Source organism: Enhydra lutris, unplaced genomic scaffold, assembly GCF_002288905.1.
Source record: "Enhydra lutris kenyoni isolate GAN:26980312 unplaced genomic scaffold, ASM228890v2 scaffoldscaffold21, whole genome shotgun sequence".
In the NCBI taxonomy this organism is placed as follows: Eukaryota; Metazoa; Chordata; class Mammalia; order Carnivora; family Mustelidae; genus Enhydra; species Enhydra lutris.
The window spans coordinates 12,921,743-12,944,771 of record NW_019154105.1 but is presented as its reverse complement, the minus strand read 5'-3'; the positions used below and the strand labels follow the sequence as shown (position 1 = coordinate 12,944,771).

The following is a 23,029-nucleotide window of genomic DNA, read 5'->3' as shown; positions in this document are numbered from 1 at the left end:
ATTTAGGGGTGCCCTGAAGCTTGGGAAACAACCACTGCCCAAGATATGCCAGCAATCTGATGCCAGTACAGAGCAAGGCTGGTGGTTATGGGAAGGAAAGAAGTAGCTTAGGACTCCAGAACAAAACTGTTGGTGAGTAGTCCTAAACTAGTGATAAGGGCAGAGAACATGAAAGGAGACTCTTAGCAACATCTCACAAAGTCCAGTTGGACATGCATGGGGCATTTTGGGAAATTTTATGTATAATAGAGTTTTGTCAAGTAAAGAAAAGCCAGAGGCACCTGGGTGGCTTTGTTGGTTAAGTGTCTGTCTTCAGCTTAGGTCATGATCTCAGGGTCCTGGGATCCAGCCCTGCATCTGGGTCCCTGCTCAGCAGGGAGTCGGTTTCTCCTTCTCCCTCTTCACCAACCCCCTGCTTGTGGTCTCTCTCTCTCTCTCAAATAAATAAATAAAATCTTTAAAAATAAAGAAAAACAAAGAAAAAAAAAGCCAGATTAAGATATATTAGCATTTGTCTCTTAACTCTCTTCAGGATGATCTTTGATAGAACCCTAAACATTTCTTATTTCCCACTTTAAAACATTCAGCTAATCTCTCTCTTTAGAGTGGAATGAGCTAATAACTAAAAATTTTCAGTTCTGGTCTTTCATTTATAGAACTTGTTTCTTTCACCCACCCAGGAGCTGAGACAGATGAAAATATATGTTAAATTAACTAACCGAAATGAAAATTCTCAAAACATTCACAAAACACTTTTACATTTATAATCGTCAGAAATCCTCATTAAAATGAGGAAACATTTAGACAAAAGAGCGAGAGAGAGAGAGAGAGAGAAGGAGAAAAAAGGAAAGAAAAGAAAGGAAAAAAAAAGGAAAAGCAAAAAGAAAAAAGCTATCACTGGGTGCCTAGGTGGCTCAGCTTGTTAAGCTTCTGACTCAGGTTTCAGCTCAAGTCATGGTCTCAGGGTTGTTAGATCGAACCCTGTGTTGCCCTCTGTGCTTAGTGTGGAATCTCCTTGAGATTCTCTCTCTCTCTCTTTTTCCTTCTCTCCCTATGCTTCTGTCCCTCCTCTCACTTGCATGCATACACTCTCTTTCCCTAAAATAAATAAATAAATAAATCTTTTTTAAAAAAGCTATCATTAAGATCGTGATCTGAACTATATGCTAACTAGGAGTTTCTACATCTGGGAAATGTACAATTTAGAATCATTTACTCCCCTGTAGCCCATAGTATTTTGTCCCTTCTTGTAGCACCTAAAACAGTCTGTTATTTTCTTCTATATTAGCTTCTCCCCTTTCTCTCCACTGCTATGATTAATTGTGAACTCAACGAAAGAGACCTGATTCCTTTTCCTTTTTTAACCTGCAGCTTCCAATTCTACTCTGGGCCATATACACTGGAGATATCAACATTATTTTTATGAAAAGTTTGAAAATGGATTCCCTAGGACAGCTCATTAGAGCTCAAGACAAATTTGCACTAAGTATATTAGATTGAACTACTCACCATCATCTACAATGGATCCGAAACCTGTGACAAAAACACTTGTTTTAGGTGGCAACTTTATAGATGAATCTGGAAGGCAAACTCTCTGGACTATATTTGAAAACTCAACTCGAGTAGTAAGCTGAGCCAAAGCAATGTCATTTTCATTTGTTTCTCTGTGGTAGTTTTCATGAACGATAATTTTCCCCAGGCTTCGTTGCACTGCAGGTGGTGTTATCGTTGTACCAAAAGTAGCAACCCATTGACTTGGGTCTTTATTTCTGCAAAAAATGAAAGGGTCAGGCTTGTGATGTTTAAGGGCACCCTTTAAAAGAGACCGAGATTGTATTTCTCCCAACTATTGGGATTATGCTCCTGAAAAATCTCTAAACTCACAGTATCCCAGTCTTTCTTCCATTCTGTCTTAAATTTATTCCCATCCCCATTATACTACAATACTGATTTCTTTTATAAAGGTCACCAGTTATCTCTACTTTATCACACTCAGTGGCTGGTTCCTGTTAGGTCTGTTGTCACACAGAGGCCGCCCTGGACCTGCTGAGATGTGTACTTCAATCCCTGTATCTTATATTCCTCACTAGATATTAATAAATTGACATTCTGGGTTTATTTATGTTAAATTTATGTAAATAAAGGTCTGTCATAAACTAAAATGGAAGTCACTCTCCAAAACAAGTACAAAGCTTGGAGGACTATGTTAACCCCCCAAATCAGAAAGCCTTTAATTAGTGGAACTCAAGTTCCTCCAAGGCATAATGCTAGTTATTCTGAGGACTGTAAATGTATATAAGTGAATCTCTTTTTTCTTCTCTAGTGAGAGAGTGACAATCACCTTAAATTCCTGAGGTCATTCTCATTATACCTCTACACATAAAGAAAGGTGTAGCCACCTTGGAACAATTTGGGTGTTACCCTTGGAAGAATGGTCAAGACTCTCCTCATATTACCAAGCATAGTTTTCTCTGAAAGGGAATGTGAACAGTGCCACTGGCCAGGGCTTTACTCAGAGCTTTTGTCTTTTGAGAGTTTAAAAGAAATCTCAGGGAGGAAAGATGATGTGTGCTTGACCTCCTGGGGCAACATGGTGCCCCAGGTGCATGCATGTAAATTAACACAGTTGAGTCTTAAAAACTATAGCTGTGAAAGCCTAAGCATCGCACTCTTATCAGGTCGTATAGGACCAGTCTTCAATATGGTGGGGACAATGGGACAGGTGATAGGTCCCTCCAGTCATCTATACACCTTTCTGGACCACAGAGCCCACATGGGTTCTTGAAGGAAGAGCTCCAAGAGTGATACCCTTTATTTTTTTCTTATTTTTAAAGTGATGGTGGATGTTGACAGAGGGAGGATAGCCCTCTGTTAGAGGCCCTCTACACCTAAGATCAAAACTTAAGCCTGCATCCAACTGTATATGTTACTCAGGAGAAAAGAATGATAACAGAAGCAGCTGAATTTTCTCCTTGAGCATGTGGAAGAGTTTATACTTGTTATGTGTATAACAGTCAGTCCTTACACTAAAATAATTTATGATATAGTAGGAAAGATAAAGCTAGTGTCATGACAATATAGGAAAATATGTTCTAGGAACCATGAGAATGATACAAACCAAACTTCATAAATATTGAGAAAAGAGAGAGGGGAGCGCGTGAAGGAAGTGTAGAGCAAGCGTCATGCATTCAGAGGACAGAGCAGGACCCATTTGGAATGGAGTAGAGGGGAAACTGCTGAGCTGGACTCTTCCCAAGTGCTGAATTGGTGACAGGCGATGACGGGGCAAGGAAGACTCACAGCAGCCCTGCGAACTTACTTGCGGAAGCAGTGAGCTGCTGTGACCAGCCAGGTGTTACTGATGAGGCTGGCTCCGCACTGATGGCCTGCCCCTTTGAGCTGGAGGCTGACCTGCCATGGCCACTCCCCTTCCAGAGCTTTTTCCCTCCCTTGGGCAATCCTTTCAGTAGAGGAGGATGCTGGTAAAGGCATATTTGAAGATGTCATCCTTATTCCACAGCCTGTCATAGAAATATATGTTAGCTCGTCTTCATGGAAAAGAGGAGGAAAAGAACATATGCTGATTTGCACTGGGTACAGATGCTTTGGCAGTCCATTGTACTTGCTGTTTTTAACCCCTTCCTAGGACTCAGCATCTGAGGTTAGTCTATAGGGGTCAACCTGATCCTGCTGAGGTTTAAAAGAAATACTAACAGGCCAAGGCCTCCAGCCCGGGAATTAGATTCTCTATTAAGCATATATAGATGGATAAATAGATAAAACATTTATTGAGCATTAAAAATAGATAGATCCTCTACTAAATGTTTTAGGTTTATTTATAACAACACAAACGGAGCCTTGGAAAGAGAACTTAAATTAATAGAGGTCACCCAGCTGGTAAGTGACTTAAGATTAAGAGGATCTACATCAAATTTGTGTGTTCTTGCCCCTGAGAGAGAGCCCAGTACTGAATGCAGGTCATGCTTCTCCCTTGACATGAAATTATACATTGAATTTATACATTATACATTGCCTTTGCAAGCCCGGAATTTAAATAGTCTTAATAATGATATTTTTGGTTTTCTAAAACTTTAAAGTCTAGTTTCTAAAAAAAAATCTGACTCCCTGGCAACAAACTCTGAATTTGTTAGAGTTCAATCAACCTCAATAAGACCTGAAAACATATTGATATATTTTATTAATGTGACTTTTATTTTTTTATTTATTTGTTTAAAGATTTTATTTATTTATGTATTTATATATTTAGTTATCTATGAGAGAGAGAGAAAGGAGTGAGGGGGTTAGTGAGGGGAAGAGCAGAGGGGGAGGAAGAGGGACAACAGACTCTGTGCTGAGCCCAGAGTTTAATATGGGGCTCAATCTTAGGACCCTGACAGAGATCACTACCTGAGCCAAAATCAAGTCAGATACTTTACTGACTGAGCCACACATGCACCCTTATTTTTATCTTTTTAAAATAAGCTCTATACCTAATGTGGGGCTCAAACTCATGACCCCACATTCAAGCTCTACCGACTAGCCAGCTAGGAGCCCCTATTAATGGAACTTTTAATTATTTATATTTTTATCAAAAATACTAGTTTTTTCAAAAAGGAATTTTTTCAGAAACAGGTTAAAATATATGCCTGAAATCATATTTATAGATTCATCATAATTTTCTCAGAATTAAATAGCTCCAGTTTAAAGTGACCATAAAATTGAACAAATAGGATTTCTGGATTAATATAATGCCATTTTGGTAGTGCCCAACTTCCTCTTAAAATAGGCATAGAAGTAACACTAATATAAATAATATCTACTAGTTTTGAGCCAGGCCCTATATGTCGTGTTACATATATTTTCTCTACTTTTCTTTTAAAGATTTCTTTTTTTTTATTTGTCAGAGAGAGAGGGAGAGAGAGCAAGCACAGGCAGACAGAATGGCAGGCAGAGACAGAGGGAGAAGCAGGCTCCCCGCCAAGCAAGGAGCCTGATGTGGGACTCGATCCCAGGACGCTGGGATCATGATCTGAGCTGAAGGCAGCTGCTTAACCAACTGAGCCACCCAGGCGTCCCATATTTTCTCCACTTTTCATAACAACTGTCTATGTTAGGTGTCATCCTCATATTGTAGATGAAAAATCTGAGTCTATGCTATTTTTCAAAGGCAAAAGGAGAAAATTCATGAAAACTTATGGAAAGATAAGAAAAAAAATTTTACAAATTCTGGTAAAAACTGCAATATCCAAAGGGGTTTGAAAGCAATTTCTTGGACTACGCAAGCTCTAACCTGTGAACCAGAATTGTGTGGGGAATCCTGGTAAGCTTGACAAAGCCTTTGGCTCCCTGCTGTTGTGATTCCTTGGCCCAGGAAATTAAGCTACACTGCACTTGTTCCTAGCCAAGCAGAAACTATAGTTTAAACCATCCCACTGTGACTCATAAACTCTTTTCTTCCTCTCTATGTATGCAGAAACCACATTTCCTGGCACACCATCCTATCAGGACATACAGAAAAGATGAGAAGTTCTATGAAAATGCAGTTACCCCATGAAGTGGTCTGAACGTGAACCCCTCACATTTATGTTAAAATCCTGACTCTTCGAGGTCATTGTATTAGCAGGTGAGGACTTTGGGAAATGCTTAACTCACCAGGGTGGAGCCCTGAATCCCACGAATGGGATTATGCCTTATTAAAGAGTCCAACTGCCTTATTAAAGAGTTTCCAGAGAGAGGGGCGCCTGGGTGGCTCTGTGTGTTAAGCCTCTGCCTTCAGCTCAGGTCATGGTCTCAGGGTCCTGGGATCGAGCCCAAATCGGGCTCTCTGCTCAGCAGGGAGCCTGCTTCCCGCTTTCTCTCTGCCTCTCTGCCTACTTGTGATCTCAATCTCTCTGTGTCAAATAAATAAATAAAATCTTAAAAAAAAAAAGAGTTTCCAGAGAGATCCCTAGCCCCTTCTGCTCATGGCATGATGATACTTGAAATCTGTGAGCTGGAAGAGGTGCCTCACCTAGCCGTGCTGGCGTCCTGATCTGACACTTCCAGCCTCCAGAACTGTTAGCAATAAATTTCTGCTATTTGTAAACCACCCAGCCCATGATATTTGGTTATGGCACCAAGAATGGAATGAGATGCCCCATGAAAGCAATTTAAACCGTGAATGGAAGAGCACTGGCATCAGTGCTATATTTGGTGGTGCAAACTGGGAGGTTGATGTAGTTTTCATAAACTCTGCATCTACGGTCAAAACTTAAGCCTGCATCCAACTGTATAGCATGGTTAGGGCCCCCCAAATCAGATGATATATAAAATCAGAAGACAGACACATCTCTGAAAGTTATTTTCTACAAAAAATTTTAGAGCATGTGTTTGGTATCAGGCAAGTTGTGCAAGAAAACATGATCTTAGTGTAACAAAAGCAGCCAAACATAAGGGAAAAAATATACAGTGATGAGAGTATATATAACATAAGAGCTGTCTGTAATTAAATAAAATTCAAGAAATCATAGACAAATCATAGGAGATATAAAATTCACATGGAAGAAGACAAAAAATGACACTAGACAACTGAGATAAGTGGTTTTGGGGAGTACATAATGGGTAAGATCTTTCTGAATGCAGAGGAAAGTCACCTGAACTGGAACTAGAAATAATGATTGACATGGAGGGCAGAAAATGGAATTCAAATAAATAACCTGTGTTCCTGAGGAACAGCAACAAAAATAGAACAATTGGAATGGAAATCATTCATCAAATTTATAATGGAAGAACATTTTTCCAGAACAAGAAAAAATATATATACAGATTGAAAACATTCATAATATCTAGTCAAAATTCAGTGCAAAATATGATTACATCTCACTCTCTTGGCAAAAAGTTAAAGGGAAAAAGATTTCCTACATTCACCCCAGAACAAAAAAGGTAACCTATGTAAGAATAAAAAATGCAACAGTTTTATATTTCTCTACAAAAAACACTAGTAGAAAATGGAATAATGTGTATAGAATTTATAGTTAAAGTTTATGACCCAATAATCTTATAAGAAGTTGAGTTAAAGGAAATGGAAGCAGGAAGGCAGAAAATGTACATGCCAGATATTTCAGCAAGAATACAGGAAAACTGAGAAATCATAACAGAAGAAAACCTAACTAGTTACCACTATTAAAATACATTAGAAAGATAGTTACAAAACTTATAGTATCAATAATAATATGTATTTTTTTTTACTACCTCCTGCAAGTCATAAAACTTGAAATTGTAAGGGCATCTTACAAGTTGGCTGAGCTACTGACTCTTGATTTTGGCTCAGGTCATGATCTCAGTGTTCTAGGATCAAGCCCTGCATCGGGATCCATGCTCAGTGGGGAGTCTGCTGGAGATTCTCTCTCTCACCCTCTAGCTCTGCCTCTCCCCACTGTGCTGTCTCTCTCTCTCTGTCTCTCTAAAATAAATGTAAAAAAACTTTAAAAAACCTCGATGTTGTATTTGGTATAAATTTTAAAATTTAAATGTTTGAAATATTAAAAATAAGCAGTAATAAAAACACCAAGTGTTTGGTTTACAAAAACATTAGGTGAGCAAAAAAAGGCTTTATAAATTCTACTTCTAACTTTTCTGTGGCTTTTATTCACTATCTTTGTTATGAAATGGATAGTTAATTATGAGTTTTGGAACTTACGGCTGTTGAGAAGATTCCTCATCTTTTTACTGTCAATAGCTGGAATAAAGAAAACATTGAATTAGTTGGTAGAAGAATATGTTCCTGTTTTTATGTGATTTTGTTCAAATGGTCACTGTAAGAAACGTTTATTATCCAAAGCATCTGTATTTCAAGAGTATGATATTTTTCATAGTCAACTAATATATACATAATTCTGATTTGATTTGGTCCAAAACGTATAATTTTATCGTAAAATGTAAAGAGAGCATTTTTGTTTTCTGATTTTTGCTATGAGATCTGAGAAAGAAATTAGGAAATTAGGAAAGAATGCTAAAGATAAATGTCCCTGATTGCCTTCTTTGGGAGCTCCAGTGTAACTCGAGGATGCAACCTCCAATTCCCATCACTGCTTGGGCTCAGTGTATTAGATGTACCAGCCAATGTGTGTCAGGCGTATGCCTGATGGCCAGTGTTGAAAGGGCAGCTCCAGAGAAATAAGGGCATCATAGGTCCCTCACAGCCCAATTTCCAGCCCTGGTCTACAAAGGATAGGAATTCACTCAGTACAAGTTAGATTCTTCCTCAAGATGGATGTTGTAGAAGGTTGAAGCTCAGGCACCAGGAACCCACCCATACCACTTTATGCCTCCCTTCTCTGACATCTTTTTTCCCTTCAAAGTTCTCCTCTTGTTCATTTTAGTTTCATTGTTTGTTTATTTGTTTTGGTTTGGTGTTTTGTTTTACTTTGGAATATAATTAACAGTTAAGGTAGGTACCATACTCTTCATTATTTCTAATTACTTCATGAAAGTTGTCATTAATATGTGTGAAGTTTCTATCTCAAAATGGATTTTAAGGATTTTCCTGATTTCCAACAGAGAAATTACCTTTGGATAACCTTTTTCTTAAACTCATGGATGCTTAAGGGGAAAAGACTTTCCAGTCCAAAGAGCAAGCCTTATTTCTTGGTACTAGATCAGAAACAGCTGCCCTTGAAGTACTTAATCAGAACAGTGAACACAACTGGAACACCTGTGTGCGAGACTTATGCTAGTGTTTGGGGGGACGGGTAAGGAACTAAAAAGGCACAGTAGGTACTGTGTACTGACCTTGAGACTTATCATTTGAAACACATTATTATGCCTTTCTGCTTGGATTCCAACTACCTGTGAGGTAGTTTCAATTTCTTAACATTTTGACCTCATTTTCTTCTACTTTTGGGGAAAACCAAAACTTTTCAGATTTTTTTTTTGTAAGGAATAAATGAGGAAATGAATGAAACATTATTTTAAATTGGAAATAATCTAGAGAACCTCTTCATAGATCATTTCAATGGTTTGTCTCCCAGGAGTAAACCTTCATAAAGATGTTTGTTTCCCTGATACTGTAGAAGATAACCCCTGGAAGTGACCTGTAAAGACCTCGGGGAGTCAGAACACCTGTGCTTTAGTTTTGACCCTAAGGCTTGCTAATCCTTGAGTCTCAGCTTCCTTAAAATGGCAGAAAATAGGGGCACCTGGGTGGCTCCGTAGGTTAAATCCTCTGTCTTCGGCTCAGGTCATGATCTCAGAGTCCTGGGATCAAGCCCCACATCCAGCTCTCTGCTCTGCGGGGAATCTGCTTCCCCCTCTCTCTCTGCCTGCCTCTCTGCCTACTTGTGATCTTTGTCTGTCAAATAAACAAATAAAATCTTTTAAAAAAGGCAGAAAATAATACTTATCTACTCATGCTTTTGAAAAGATTCAACACGGTATATTGGATAAAACTTAGAAATCTTAGCAAAAGTCCTAATCAAATATGAAAATAAATTTCTAAAATTAAAGTTTGCCTTATAGTGATTTTTTATTTTAGTTTTATTCTACACTGATATGTTTATATCAGTGGTGAAGTCTTAAAATGTAAGACACTGACCTAAATTCTTATGAAAAATAGACAGGATTACAAGGGAACCACAAAGATAGTAAAAGGACTTACATGTGAGTGTAAAGGATGGTTTGTTTATAGTCAAAGGCAATTGTTTTGTCTTCAGACTTTGATATAAAATCCTTTCAATTTTTTTCTTGATTTGCTCAGCACTATCAATAGATGGGTATCGAAACATGAGCACCATAAGAATTTTCACGCCGTGTTCATCTGGACTGAAGAGCAAAAAAGGAGATAAAGCCACCTCTCTAGTCATTAACTACTTTTACCTATTAAGATTCATACTGAATTTTAAAAAACAATGGATGAAATATGTGTATCTCAGATTTCTAAATTATCTCTAGAAATACTGGCTGAAAATTTTTTGTAGCTGAAAAAATTGTTCTTGCTCTTTACTTAGCTCATTGTCTGCAGGGGAGTGGGAGAGAAGGAGATGTTCATCAAATCATGCTTTATATATACTTAAACAATTTGCTTTTCAAGACATTCTGAGCCATCATAACCAACATCATTTTTCAGCAGTGTTATGGGAGAGACAATGCTCTGTGTTCATGAAACCCAGTTACCTTTGCCTCCTCAACACAGAGGTAGATTTCATTTGCTGGCCTCCTTTGCAGTTTATCAAAACTCTAGTGAATTCTGGGCAATGGAATGTGGGCAGAAAAGATGTACCCCACCTCTGGTCTGGCCCCTGACACCTCTCATGCCACCCTCCATGCTTTCACTCTTCCTGTATTTGCCTACCAGATGCTTAAGGTCCAGTAGGCAATTTCCATTCCACATCTCTCCCAGCACCCATGTCCCTAGTGCCACTTTTGACTCTTTGGATTTTGCCTTGGAAATGAAGTAAACCTTTATTGTGTTAAGCCATTTATTTGGGGGGGGATTTGATGGTCAGTTAATAAGTGTTTGGTAAGTGGATAATTAGAGAAAGCACTTATTAAAGGAAATCTTTTGATAAAGGGAACACATACTATACTATAATGTATAGGTCTAGAAAGCCTCCAGTTGCCCTTTGAGGATGATTTTAATCTTAAAACAGATAAAGAATCAAAGAAGGAAGGAAGGAGGGAGGGAGGGAGAAAGCAAAGTAAGGAAGGAACAAAAGTAGAGAGGGAGAGAGAAGAAAAGACAGGGGCTCCCTAACCACATGTATATTTACTCTACCATCCAGAAGTGAAGCAGACAAATAAGTATTAAAAATACTTATATTCGTATATTGATTGATAGCCACAGAAAAAGTTTAAAATTTTTTATCAAAATAGGTAGAAAATAAGATATATTATGCCAGCAAATGCCAAGCATTTTGGACATCATATAAAAAGTATATTTGAGATGGATTCTAATAATTCATTTGAGTCTCTTACAACAAATATATGTTCAATTTATGCATATTGGCTTTTATCAGAACCTAAAAATGAAAAGGTATTAGAAATAATAATAAAAATCCAGTGGCATTAAAGAAAAACCTTATTGCAGAGAAAGTCATCATCTGTTGTTGTTGGCTAGGCTTAGAATGAGGATAATTGAAAAGAGCTGTTCTAAATTCCTCTTAGCCCTGAGGTGAAGGAGTAGGTAAGTTACCAGTGCCATTCGTCCCCTTCCACTGCCTGATAACTGACACTGCGTCTTCACATAGAGCACTTTACATCTTCCTATTGTAACTGGGAAATGTCTATGCAGTAGAAGCTGCACTGCTCAGGGTTTATGAAATCTCTGTCTTCCTGCAGCGATTTGCTTGGAGGAGCTGGGTAGTCCTGCTGATGGAGTACTTCTTACGGGTACAGGTTTGAAGTTGCAAACTAAATTTACATACCTCAGTTTGATGACATGAGATTTGATAAACCGACTCCCTCCAGAACGTCGAAATATCCTAGACATCTGGTTAGACAAATCAAACAAGAGAAGTATTCATCAAAAAAAAAAAAAAAAAAAAATGCTACTCCTTGTCTTTTCTAGAGTTGAGGCAAAGACCGTTTCAGTTTATTCCCAGATTGGAACTGGTTTATCATAGTGATAAGACTAAAAGAGGTTCTAATCCCTGCATAAACAAATAACTTTAACAAAATTGTATAATTTTGTTAAGCCTCTGTAAAGCAGGATAAAAATAGTATCTACCTCATAGAGTTGTTTTGAAGATTAAATGAAATAATGTTTATCACGCATTTCACACCTTGCCTGGTGTATAGTAAACTATTGATAATGTTCATTTTGATTAGTGTCAAATTAATTTAAGTATCTATGCTACTTTTAAAGGCAGCATCCTCACTTTTAATTAATATTTTAATTTAATTTAATTTTTTGAGAGGAAGAGAGAGAGTGAGCACTTGCGGGGAAGGGAGGGGCAGAGGAAGAGGGAGAGACAGATAATCCCAGGCAATCTCCACGTTCAGTGAGGAGCCTGATGCGGAGACGGATCTCACCACCCTGAGATCACAACCTGAGCTGAAATCAAGAATCGGACACTCCACTGACTGAGCCACGCAGGCGCCCCAGCATCCTCACGTTTAAGTAAGCTCATCCTAAATTTGTCTTATTCCCAAATATGGAAACTAGCCCACTATTTGTATCAACTCATTGTTTTCTTAAACGATTACCCCATTACTAAAGCATTTGACACAATGAGTAACAACGGGTGTCCTTTGACTCTGATACCCTGCACTGGTTAGTCACCTTTGTGTTGCAGGCAGACTTTCACAACTGGGACCAACTTTGGGAAAAAGTTTCATCACACTCCATACCATTGGCATTTTATTACTCAGCTTTTCCAGCCAGAGCTGTTGAAGGTTTGGAGGCTCAGTGAGCCGATTTTCTGGAACCTAATTCCCAAAACCTGTTGAGGTTGTGCCTCACAGTAAAAAGCACTGGACTGAGTCAGAAATCAGAAATTACAGGTCCACATAAGTTTACATAAGGCCCACCTCCCAGTAAATCTAGCCCCCCTCCCCATATGACATTCTTGGGAAAGGGATAGAATACTGCCTCCCTCCCCACAAGATTTCTCCCTCTCTCTGACTCCTTTAAACTAGTAATAATGCTCAGTAGGTTTTATCAACTAAATATTGAATCTCCCTCCCTTCCTCCAATTCTACTGCTGTGGTTTGAATTGAGCTCTTTTGAAACTCATGCCTGGGCCTCTGCAGTATCCCGTCACTGGCACGTTTCTGTGATTCTGCCCTCTTCTCTCCTCTCAGTTGTTCTGCCACAATGCTACCAACTAGGGTGATATTCCTAAAAGGCAAATCTGAGTATGTTAACTCCTGCTTCAAGCCCAGTATCTCCCTCGGTGTCAGCTCCACAGTCTTATGCCTTCATTAACCCTTGCCCCACCTCTACATTCAAAGCCTATTTTCTTATCTACTGAATGACTAGCTCTTTCCCAATCCCACTGGACTGGTTCACACCTTTATGGCTTTGCACATTCATTTCCTCTCCCTACAATGAACTTCTTTCCTCTGGCAAGTCCTTAAATGACAATTCTGTTAGCACCCAGACACTCTAGGGACAAATAAGTTATCTGTGACTTGCCCTCCTCGAAGTTCAGCACTCCTTTATTTGGGCCACCCTAGCATCTTGCACGTGAGGCTGTTACAGTGATTGTCATACTGGTTCACAGTTGTGCCTTTCCCACTCTAGACTGTGAGCTGTATGATGGTAGGGAATGTGTCTGACCCATCTTTTTACCTTCAGAGTTTTGAACACTGCCTGACCCACAGTAAATACTTGATGCATGTTTGAATAAATCCATGAATGAATAAATGAATTAAGAATCAACAATATGGTAAAGGGATAATAACACATTGTTTTGTTTTATCTGCAAACAACGTTGACAAGTATAAACAGAAATCCATGGGAATCCGAAAGCAGGGAAGGAGCCAGGAGACTCCAGTGGTGACCCTCTTTTGTATGGTCGTTCCAGGGATTTTGATCACTTTTGAGTTCTGTCACTTATGATTTCACTAAGCTTCTCTGAGCTCATTTTATTTCCATATTTCAGGGAACAGGGAGAAAACCTGATGTTAAGGTCATCAGCACTTCATATAACTGTCCTCTGAAATTCTGAACTGTGCACATAATGGCGTTTGGGGAAAAGATCAAGATTCTGATCATATCAGACCATAAGGAAATGCTAAGAATCTATTCAAACTAAAATGTGATTATTAGCAAGATGATCGTTCCCTGAGGAGTTGACCTCTGTTTTAAAAATGGGTAGATTCTGGTAGAGTACAGTATTGGTGTGACCACTAAGAATAGCTTACATGTACTAAGTCCATAGTACAGGGTATGCATTGAGCCAGTTCCTTTGTTCAAACCCCATACCACCGTAGGAGTGAAATATTTCTAAAATTCTCATCAGCCTCATTTTAAGATAAAGAAACTGTGTCAGGACACTTAAGTAAACTTGTCTAACGTGGCATTATAAGTGCTGGTTCTAGCATATGAACTTGGGGAATCTGGCACTAGATCTTGTGCTCGTTCTTAAGTATAGTAAGTGACACTGAAAACCCTTATACTTAGATGATAGATGTTCAGGTTGGTGATGGGTAGAGAGTCCTGGGGAAGGAAACCCCGAAAGAAGACATCAGATACATCTTTTATTTCCAGAATCAAAACCTCATAAAATATCATCTCTTGAGAGATACTTTTTTTCCAGCTACTGAAAGACTGTTCCTTTTTTGGACACCTAATCACCACTGTCAGCAATTTCTGGAGAAAATTAATGTACTGTTTATACTCTTCTACTGAGAACTCAGTAACATTACATTTAGTCCAAATTACAAAAACTAATTGAATCCTTCCCTTTTCACAGCCCAAACCTAAGAATAGATTTTTTTTTTTTTTAGAGATTATTCTGTTTAAAATAAGAGAGTCTAAGCTAAGATGGGGAAAAAGTTCACCATAAAATCAGATCCTATGTGGAGTCCTTGGTTTGAACTCCAACATCAAAAAACAACATGACATATTTGAAAATACGTGTGACTCTAATAGTACATCCAGTTACTATCCTCCACAAGCTTGGGCTTGCACCTTCCCTCTGGCTGGGAACTACATGCAAATTAAGTACTCATGAAAGATCAGTAGTTACTGGATGCCAGCTAGGGAATCCCTTTCCAGGTCCACCCATGAAAATAAGTCAGGCAAGTTCTGCAGATTTTCTGCTACTCTCAGGGGAATATGTAACAACAGAGGGTAAATACACCAATAAAACAAATCCCTGTCCCTTTCTCTCCAAGAAAACTTCCTGCTAGTTCAAAGGGATTTTCCCTTCCTCTGAACTCCTAAAATACCTTTAGTTCATGTCATATACATCTGACAATTATATTCTGTACTGCGACAGCTCTCATATTGCCATATTGTCTTGTTATCTAATCTATCTACTTTATACTCTTTTCCATGCACCAACTTTTAAATTTATTTTTATTTTTTATTTTTTTATAAACATATAATGTATTTTTATCCCCAGGGGTACAGGTCTGTGAATCGCCAGGTTTACACACTTCACAGCACTCACCATAGCACATACCCTCCCCAATGTCCATAACCCCACCCCCCTCTCCCGACCCCTCTCCCCCCAGCAACCCTCAGTTTGTTTTGTGAGATTAAGAGTCACTTATGGTTTGTCTCCCTCCCGATCCCATCTTGTTTCATTTATTCTTCTCCTACCCCCCTAACGCCCCACGTTGCATCTCCACTTCCTCATATCAGGGAGATCATATGATAGTTGTCTTTCTCCGATTGACTTATTTCACTAAGCATGATACCCTCTAGTTCCATCCACGTCATCGCAGATGGCAAGATTTCATTTCTTTTGATGGCTACATAGTATTCCATTGTATATATATATACCACATTTTCTTTATCCATTCATCTGTTGATGGACATCTAGGTTCTTTCCATAGTTTGGCTATTGTGGACATTGCTGCTATAAACATTCGGGCCATGCACCAACTTTTATACACAAACTATATTATAACTCCAGTAAGTCAATAAGAGAAAGACAATTACCATATGGTTTCACTCATATGAGGAATACCAGAGAAGCACAGAGGATCATAGGGAAAGGGAGGGAGAAATGGAATAGGAAGACATCAGAGAGGGAGACAAGCCATAAGAGATACTTAACTATAGGAAAGAAACTGAGGGTTTCTGGAAGGGAGGTAGGTGGGGGTATGGGGTAGCTGGGTCGGGCATTAAGGAGGGCACATGATGTGATGAGCACTGGGTGTTATATGCAACCAATGAATTACTGAACTCTACATCTGAAACTAATGATGTTCTATATGTTGACTAACTGAATTTAAATTAAAAAAAATAAACTTCAGGGGTGCCTGGGTGGCTCTGTGGGTTAAAGCCTCTGCCTTCGGCTCAGGTCTTGATCCCGGGGTCCTAGGATCGAGCCCCACGTCGGGCTCTCTGCTCAGCAGCGAGCCTGTTTCCTCTTCTCTCTCGCCTGCCTCTCTGACTACTTGTGATCTCTGTCTGTCCAATAAGTAAATAAAATCTTTAAAAAAAAAAAAACTCCAATAAGGAAGAAACTGTACTATTTAGACCTTGGCATCCTTCACAGTCTTGCACAAAATAGGTGTACAATAACATTTTCATTAACTAATTGATTCTCCAGTTGTGGTTAATCATAAACAACATTGTGAAGAAAAATATGCCCACTTATGCATCTCTTCATAACTCTTTCATTATATTCTGTCTCCTTCCTTTTTTTTCTCATTTATTTATTCACTCAGTGCAATTGACAAAGAATATTCTATGTTTAAGGCACTGTGACAACACTGGATAAAAATTATTAAGCTAAAAGTTGTGGTCTCTGGACTCATAGAATAGAAGGATAGACAGTAGTCAACAAAAATACATTAATTATAAGATGTAACTACTAATATAGTAAAGTAATATAGGATAATGGCTGTGGGTATATAAAGACTAAGTGTTCTCCAAGGAGGGACATTTAAGTGATATCTGAAATATCAGAATGAATAAGCAAAAGAACAAGATCATGGGACGATCTTCCAGGGGGAAGGAACAGAATGTGCAGAGCATCCAAAAAGAAGGCCAATATGGTTAGAGAACAGTGAGCAAGGAGGAGAGTGCAGAAATTGGAGGAATAGTCAGAACCAGAGCATTAAATTCCTTGGAGGACTTCATAAAAAGTTTGGATTTTGTGCTAAGTACATTTGGAAGCCACTTATGAAATTTTATGCAAAATAATATATAATACATTTTTAAAAGATCTTCTGGTTGCTATGTAGACAGGATAATAGAGAGAGCCTGAATGGAGGCAAAGATTGTGGTAAGCTGCCTGTATGAGGCAACACATTAGCTAGGTCCAGGATGGAGACAGTGAATTAGAAGTAGAAACATCATTTGTGAATGGATTAAACATGAGGATAAGGAAAAATACTATTGTAGCAACTAGATGGACTGTGATGTCATTGGCTGAGTGGAAAAAATAGGAATCAGAGAGTGAGAAAGAGAACAACTTAAGAATTGGATTTAGATAAAACATCAAGATGCCTATGAGAGATCCAAGTGGGAAATGTCAAGTAGACCACTGAATGCACAAGTCTAGGGTTTAGTGGTATCTGGGTTAGAGATTAAAATTTTAGAATTAGAGTTATTGTATATTCATCAGTACTCCTCTCCCTCTTTAATTTTTTTTTTCCCCCTGCTAAGAGAACCATTCTTTCCTACAGGGAACTCATTCCATATGGTCTAGATGGAGCTAAATTTGTCCCTTTTCCCATCTACCACAAAGGTGACACAGATTTATTCTCTTGTTCACACTGATTAATGTAGGATTGAGGAGAAATTCCAACTTTGGCCAACTAGATTCGTTCTTCAAATTTTCCTCCAAGGACTATTATGGAAAATTGTCTTTATCTTTTTCAGTTAATACCTGGAAACATGTGAATATAGAGTAGATGTAAGCTATATCATCTGCCGCGTGGAGAAAGCCTGAAGACATACTTTGAGCCTCTGAATCCCACCATACCCAAAGTCAAATGAATCTCTAGATTTTCCCATCATCTCTCCTCCTTCCCTTCCTCCCTTCCTTCCTTCCTTCCTTCCTCTTTGACTTGTTCATTGGGTTTCTGTTACTTTCTACCCAAACTGTCTCATTTATTATGGGAATTTACAGAGCAATAGAAGAAAAAGAAGCAAAATCAGGATCATGTCTCGGATGATCTGGAGGCCTAGACCAATAGGAATTATATTGTCTCTAATCACTTACAAGCAAATAATTTTTTTTCCTCTTAAGAAATTTATTAAGAAGCTGAATTCACATACAGATGATGAATTGTGGTAAAAGAGGAATTATAGCAAATATTTGTTTGGTAAAACTGCATTTACCGGGCAAACGCACAAATACTCCAGCTTCTACAAGTGTTGATTGGTAACAGCTCACACCAACTCTTCTCCAGAGGCCTGCCCTTGTCTGACTCGAGCACCTTACTTATTGATGTCTGGGAGCTTGTGCTTCACTTTCCCTGGACAGCCCTTGTTGGTATAACAGAAACAGCCCAGCCCTCTCACCTCTGGGTGCAATTACCTCTATGACATAATTTAGTATTAACCTTCTGGATTATTCTGAGCATTGATTTTCAAAGTGATGCTAATGATTCATTGAGGATGTAAAAAATATTAGAACTTCTATTTATATTTATTTTTAAATTAAAAAAAAAGTTTTCAGAGCACTGTCCCCCAGGTGGGGAATCCTACCAGGAGTGCACTAATTACCTAATGTCTCCAAGGGGAAAGTAAGGATCAGTCTGTTAGAATGATATCTAGCTCAGTGACAGTTTTAGAATAAGTTCTCAGTAATTCCTTGCTGTATTGCTTTGAATTAAATAGTCATACTTCACTCATTGATTTTAACATAATGAAAGTAATAATTCCTAGTTTAAAAAAATTGTTATCTTGTTTTAATTACTATATTAGGCATTTTTTAACTCTGCTGGAAACAATGGAGCACATATTAAAAAATAAATCCATTATTCAAACAAAACCATTCTGTGGCAAACTGTACCACACACCTGGCTCTGAGACTTCAGATGGGCCTTGAGGAAGGGAATGACACTAGAAAAAATAACTATCTGTAAAAAACTGTTGCTGAACCTAACATTGGAGAACCAAAATATATAAAACTAATATTAACAGAAATGTAGGGAGAAATAGACAGCAATAAGATAATAGTAGAGAATTTCAATACTCCACTTGAAACAATGAACAGATCATCTTGTCAGAAAATTAATGCAGAAACAGTAAATTTGAAAAATGCTATAAACCAAATGGCCCTAGCGGACATGAATAGAACATTCTACCCAAGAGCAGCAGAATACACATTTTTCTTTCAAGTGTGCATGGAACATTCTCTAAGATAGATCATATGTTAGGCCACAAAGTAAGTCTCAATAAACTTAAGAAGATTGACGTTATATCAGTTATCTTTTCTGACCACAATGGTATAAAACTGGAAATCAAAAACAACAGAAAAGTAAGAAAATACACAAATGTGGAAATAAAAGAGCACATTCCTGAATAACAAATAGGTCAAAGAAGGAATCAAAAGCAAAAAATTCTTTAAAAAAAAAAGGCAAAAAATCTTGAGACAAGTGAATGTGGGTACACAACATACCAAAAACTTGAGCAATGCAGAAAAAACAGTTCCAGCAGGGAAGTTTATAGTGATAAACACCTATATTAAGAAAAAAGAAAGATCAGGCACCTGGGGGGCTCAGTTGGTTAGGCGTCTGCCTTTGGCTCAGGTCATGATCCCAGCCCCACATGAGGCTCCCTGCTCAGTGAGTAGTAAACTTGCTTGTCCCTCTCCCTGCCCCCGTCTCCCGGCTCATGCTCTCTCTCACTAGCTATCTCTGTCTTTAGCTCTCAAATAAATAATCTTTTAATAAAAAAGAAAATCTAAATAAACAACCTAACTTTATACTTCAGGAAACTAGAAAAAAAAAAACCCCGAAAAACTAAGCCCAAAGCTACCAGAAGGAAGGAAATAATAGAGCAGAGCAGAAATAAATGAAATAGGGACTAGAAAAATAATAGAAAAGATCAATGAAACTAGGAGTTGGCTTTTGGAGAAGGTAAACAAAATTGACAAATCTTTAGTTAGACTAAGGAAAAAAAAGAGAAGATGCAAATAAAATCAAGAATGAAAGAGGAAACATTACAACTGATACCACAGAGATAAAAAAGGATGTTAGGAGACTGCTATGAACAATTGTAAGTCAATAAATCAGATAAAATAGAAAAAATGGGTACATTCATAGAAACATGCAATTTATCAAAACTAAGTTATGAATATAGAGGAAAACTGAAGAGACTAAAAACAGAAAGGAAATTTGAATCAAGAATCAATAATCTTGCAACAAAGGGAAGTCCAAAATCAGATGGCTTTACTGGTGAACTCTACGAAACATTTCTTTCAAACTCTTCCAAAAAATTGAAGAGGGAAGAAATACTTCTAAACTCACTTTATGAGGCCAGCATTACCCTGCTACCAGAGCCAGATAAGGAGACTACAAGAAAAGTACAGGCCAATATTCCTGATAGAATGTTGATGCAAAAGTCCTAAAAAATACTAGCAAACCAAATTTAATAGCACATAAAAGGATCACACAACATAATCAAGTGAGATTTATCCCTGGAATGCAGGGATGGGTCAACATAAGTACATTAATAAATGTAATACACTACATTAACAGAATGAAGAATAAAAATCATATGATCATCTTAATGGGGACAGAAGCATTCAACATCCTTTACTGATTAAAAACTCTTAATAAATTAGGCATGTGCCTTAACATAGTAAAGGCCATATACGACAAGTCCACAGCTAGCTAACACACTCAATGGGAAAAAGCTGAATGAAAACTTTTCCTTTAATCAGAAACAAGACAAGGATGTGCATTCTCACCACTTCTATTTAACCCATTGTTAAAAATCTCAGCCAGAGCAATCAGGGAAGAAAAACAAATAAAAGCCATCCAAATCATAAGGGAAGAAATAAAATTCATCTTCCTTTGAGATGGAGGACTTCACTGCAATTATGATGGCCTATGTGCTTGGCATTGCCTACATTCCAAGGGGTACAATAGAGCACATGATGCAGAAACTCTCATGGCAGTTCAGTGGTGCCAGGAAAAAAGAGAACCCGCCAACTCAGAGCTCTGAAGTCCACGGTCTGGTGCCTTTTTCCACATAGCCCCTGCAGTGGCCTGAAAAGCGCAAAGAAGAGGCTAGGGCTTCTCCTACATGGACACCCAGGATGAGGCAGCTAGAGCTGATGAGGAGCTACTGTCAGGGTGCATGTACTCTTGGAGGTGTTCCCTCCTTATTCAGTGGAGAAGACCCAGTGGGTGCTGGCCAAAGTTCAGGGAGACTTGGAAGAAGTTGTGCAAATTCTGGTAAAGGGGAAGGAGGAGGGGTCTCCAGCTTGGAATGGCCCCAACCAGGACCTGCCCAGATGCTTCAGAGGCCCTTGAAAAGATGAACTAAAGTCCTTCATCCTGCAGAAGTACACGATGGTGGATAGGACAGAAGATCAGAAGATTTACCAGCCTGTGGCTCCCACGGAGGTCCTCAAGAAGCTGATCCAATACATCAACAACCAGGTAATGAGCACCAAAGTGGTTTAAAGATGTGCAGAACCCTGAGGCCAAGGAGATGAAGGTCACATACATCAACCTCAAACTAGCCAGGAAGTACCATTTCCACTGGAGGCATTCACCAGAATCTATCAAAGTCTCCTAGGGTCAGATCCTAGAGGAATATAGAAGCCCTATAACCCCACACAGGACCTGCCCTAACTCCTATCCCCCTTCTTTACCCTGCTTTCTATTCCTTGCCCCACAGTGTTAACTTCCTTTTGGAGCTGCCTGTGGAACAGTAAAGGTGGCCCTGAGGGTGGGTGGGGACAGGGGAAGTAAGGAAATTGGCTTCATAAAAGGAAAGTGAAAGAGAAAGAAAAAATTTACAGTTAAATAACATAAGAGAATCTTTCACATTTTTGAGAACATATTACCTTAACAGTCTCTGATGATAAAAAAGTAAAAGGTCAATAAATTGTCATCATAAAAGATATTGGAACTAACCAGAAAACCCCTACTTGCTTATTATGTACAAATCCACATTGCATAAAATTTTAATTGTATTCATTGCCCTTTGAGAAATTTGAAGTAGAATGAGATATAGTAAAGAAAAAGGAAAATAAAATATTCAAGTATTTGGAGGTACTCTTATGGAAGGACATTTAGTTTTGATTCTAAAAACTAGTAGTTAATTTTGAAATGGTAAACTTTGATTATATGCAAAAAGATTTTTGTTCAAGATGGCCAATTGACAATATATGCTCTCTTTTTGTGAAAACCCATTACAATTATATTAAAGGTATGAAAATGGAGGTAAATCTGTAACACTGACAAAAACCAATAAGATTTCTTTAGTAGATGACAGATTTAATTCTTTTCCTGAACTCAACAAGTGAAGTAAAATAACTGATAAAATACGATGGAGGAGGTCACAGGCTGGAAGAGGATTTTTCACCCTCAGCAATATTGACGTTTTGGGCCAGATAAGCCTTTGTTGTAGGGAGCTGTCCTGTGACTTGTAGGGTGTTTTTGCAGCATTCCTGGACTCTAGACACTAGAGGCCAGGACCACTCCTTCCAATGTGACAACCAAAAAATGTTTCCAGGAATTGCCAAATATCTTTTGGGAGAAAAAACTGTGAACCCCTGGACCAGACAATGAGTCACAGAAACACAGCCAAGAAGAAAGTCTATCTGCCCTAAAAACTTTAGGAGAGACTCAACACTTAAAAATACCAAATACAAAAGAGAAGGGGCATGAAAAGAGATTATAAAAGCCAGTAATATTTCTATACACCAATAAAAACCAGTAAGAAAATGTTCTTTAAAAAGATACTGATTAACAATGATAAAAAAGAGCCTCTAATATTACATTTAACCAAAGATGAACAAGGCCTTTAAGGAAAATATTTTAAAGTTTTAGTGAAATACAGTAAATATGTATAAATAAACGAAGATGTCAATTATTTCTCTAGACCTCCAGATTTAAAGCATGCTAAATAAAAATCCCAATATGAAGGCATGCATATATGTATGTGTGTGTATGTGTATTCCTTGATACGGAAGAGAAAAGGGTCAAGAATAACGAAGACATACCTGGAGAAGATGGTGATAAATTCAGGTCAACTAGGTTGAAGGGTGGCCCCCTAAAGAGATACATCTATCTGGGAACATGTGAATGTGATCTTATCTGACAGAGTCTTTGCAGATTCTATGTTAAGGATCTTAAGATAACAACAATGTGGGCTATCCGGGAACCTCCTGAATCTAATGATACTAATCTCATAATCCAATGTCCTTATTGGACTGGAGAAACACAAACATCCTGAGATGGA

The 23,029-nt window shown here is 38.2% G+C and overlaps 1 protein-coding gene and 1 pseudogene across 1 annotated transcript in view; one reads left to right on the top strand and one right to left on the bottom strand.

Annotated features, from left to right (window-relative positions):
• Positions 1–23,029, bottom strand: part of LOC111148828 (transmembrane protease serine 11F) — a 35,182-nt gene that overhangs the window by 5,331 nt on the left and 6,822 nt on the right. Inside the window, exons 4-8 of the mRNA XM_022505649.1 lie at positions 11,400–11,464; positions 9,635–9,798; positions 7,679–7,717; positions 3,320–3,521; positions 1,510–1,769 (exon numbers count right to left, since the gene is read on the bottom strand). Coding sequence (XP_022361357.1) covers positions 1,510–1,769; positions 3,320–3,521; positions 7,679–7,717; positions 9,635–9,798; positions 11,400–11,464 — 730 coding nt within the window. The remainder of the gene's footprint in view (positions 1–1,509; positions 1,770–3,319; positions 3,522–7,678; positions 7,718–9,634; positions 9,799–11,399; positions 11,465–23,029) is intronic.
• On the top strand, positions 20,628–21,358 carry LOC111149159 (annotated as a pseudogene).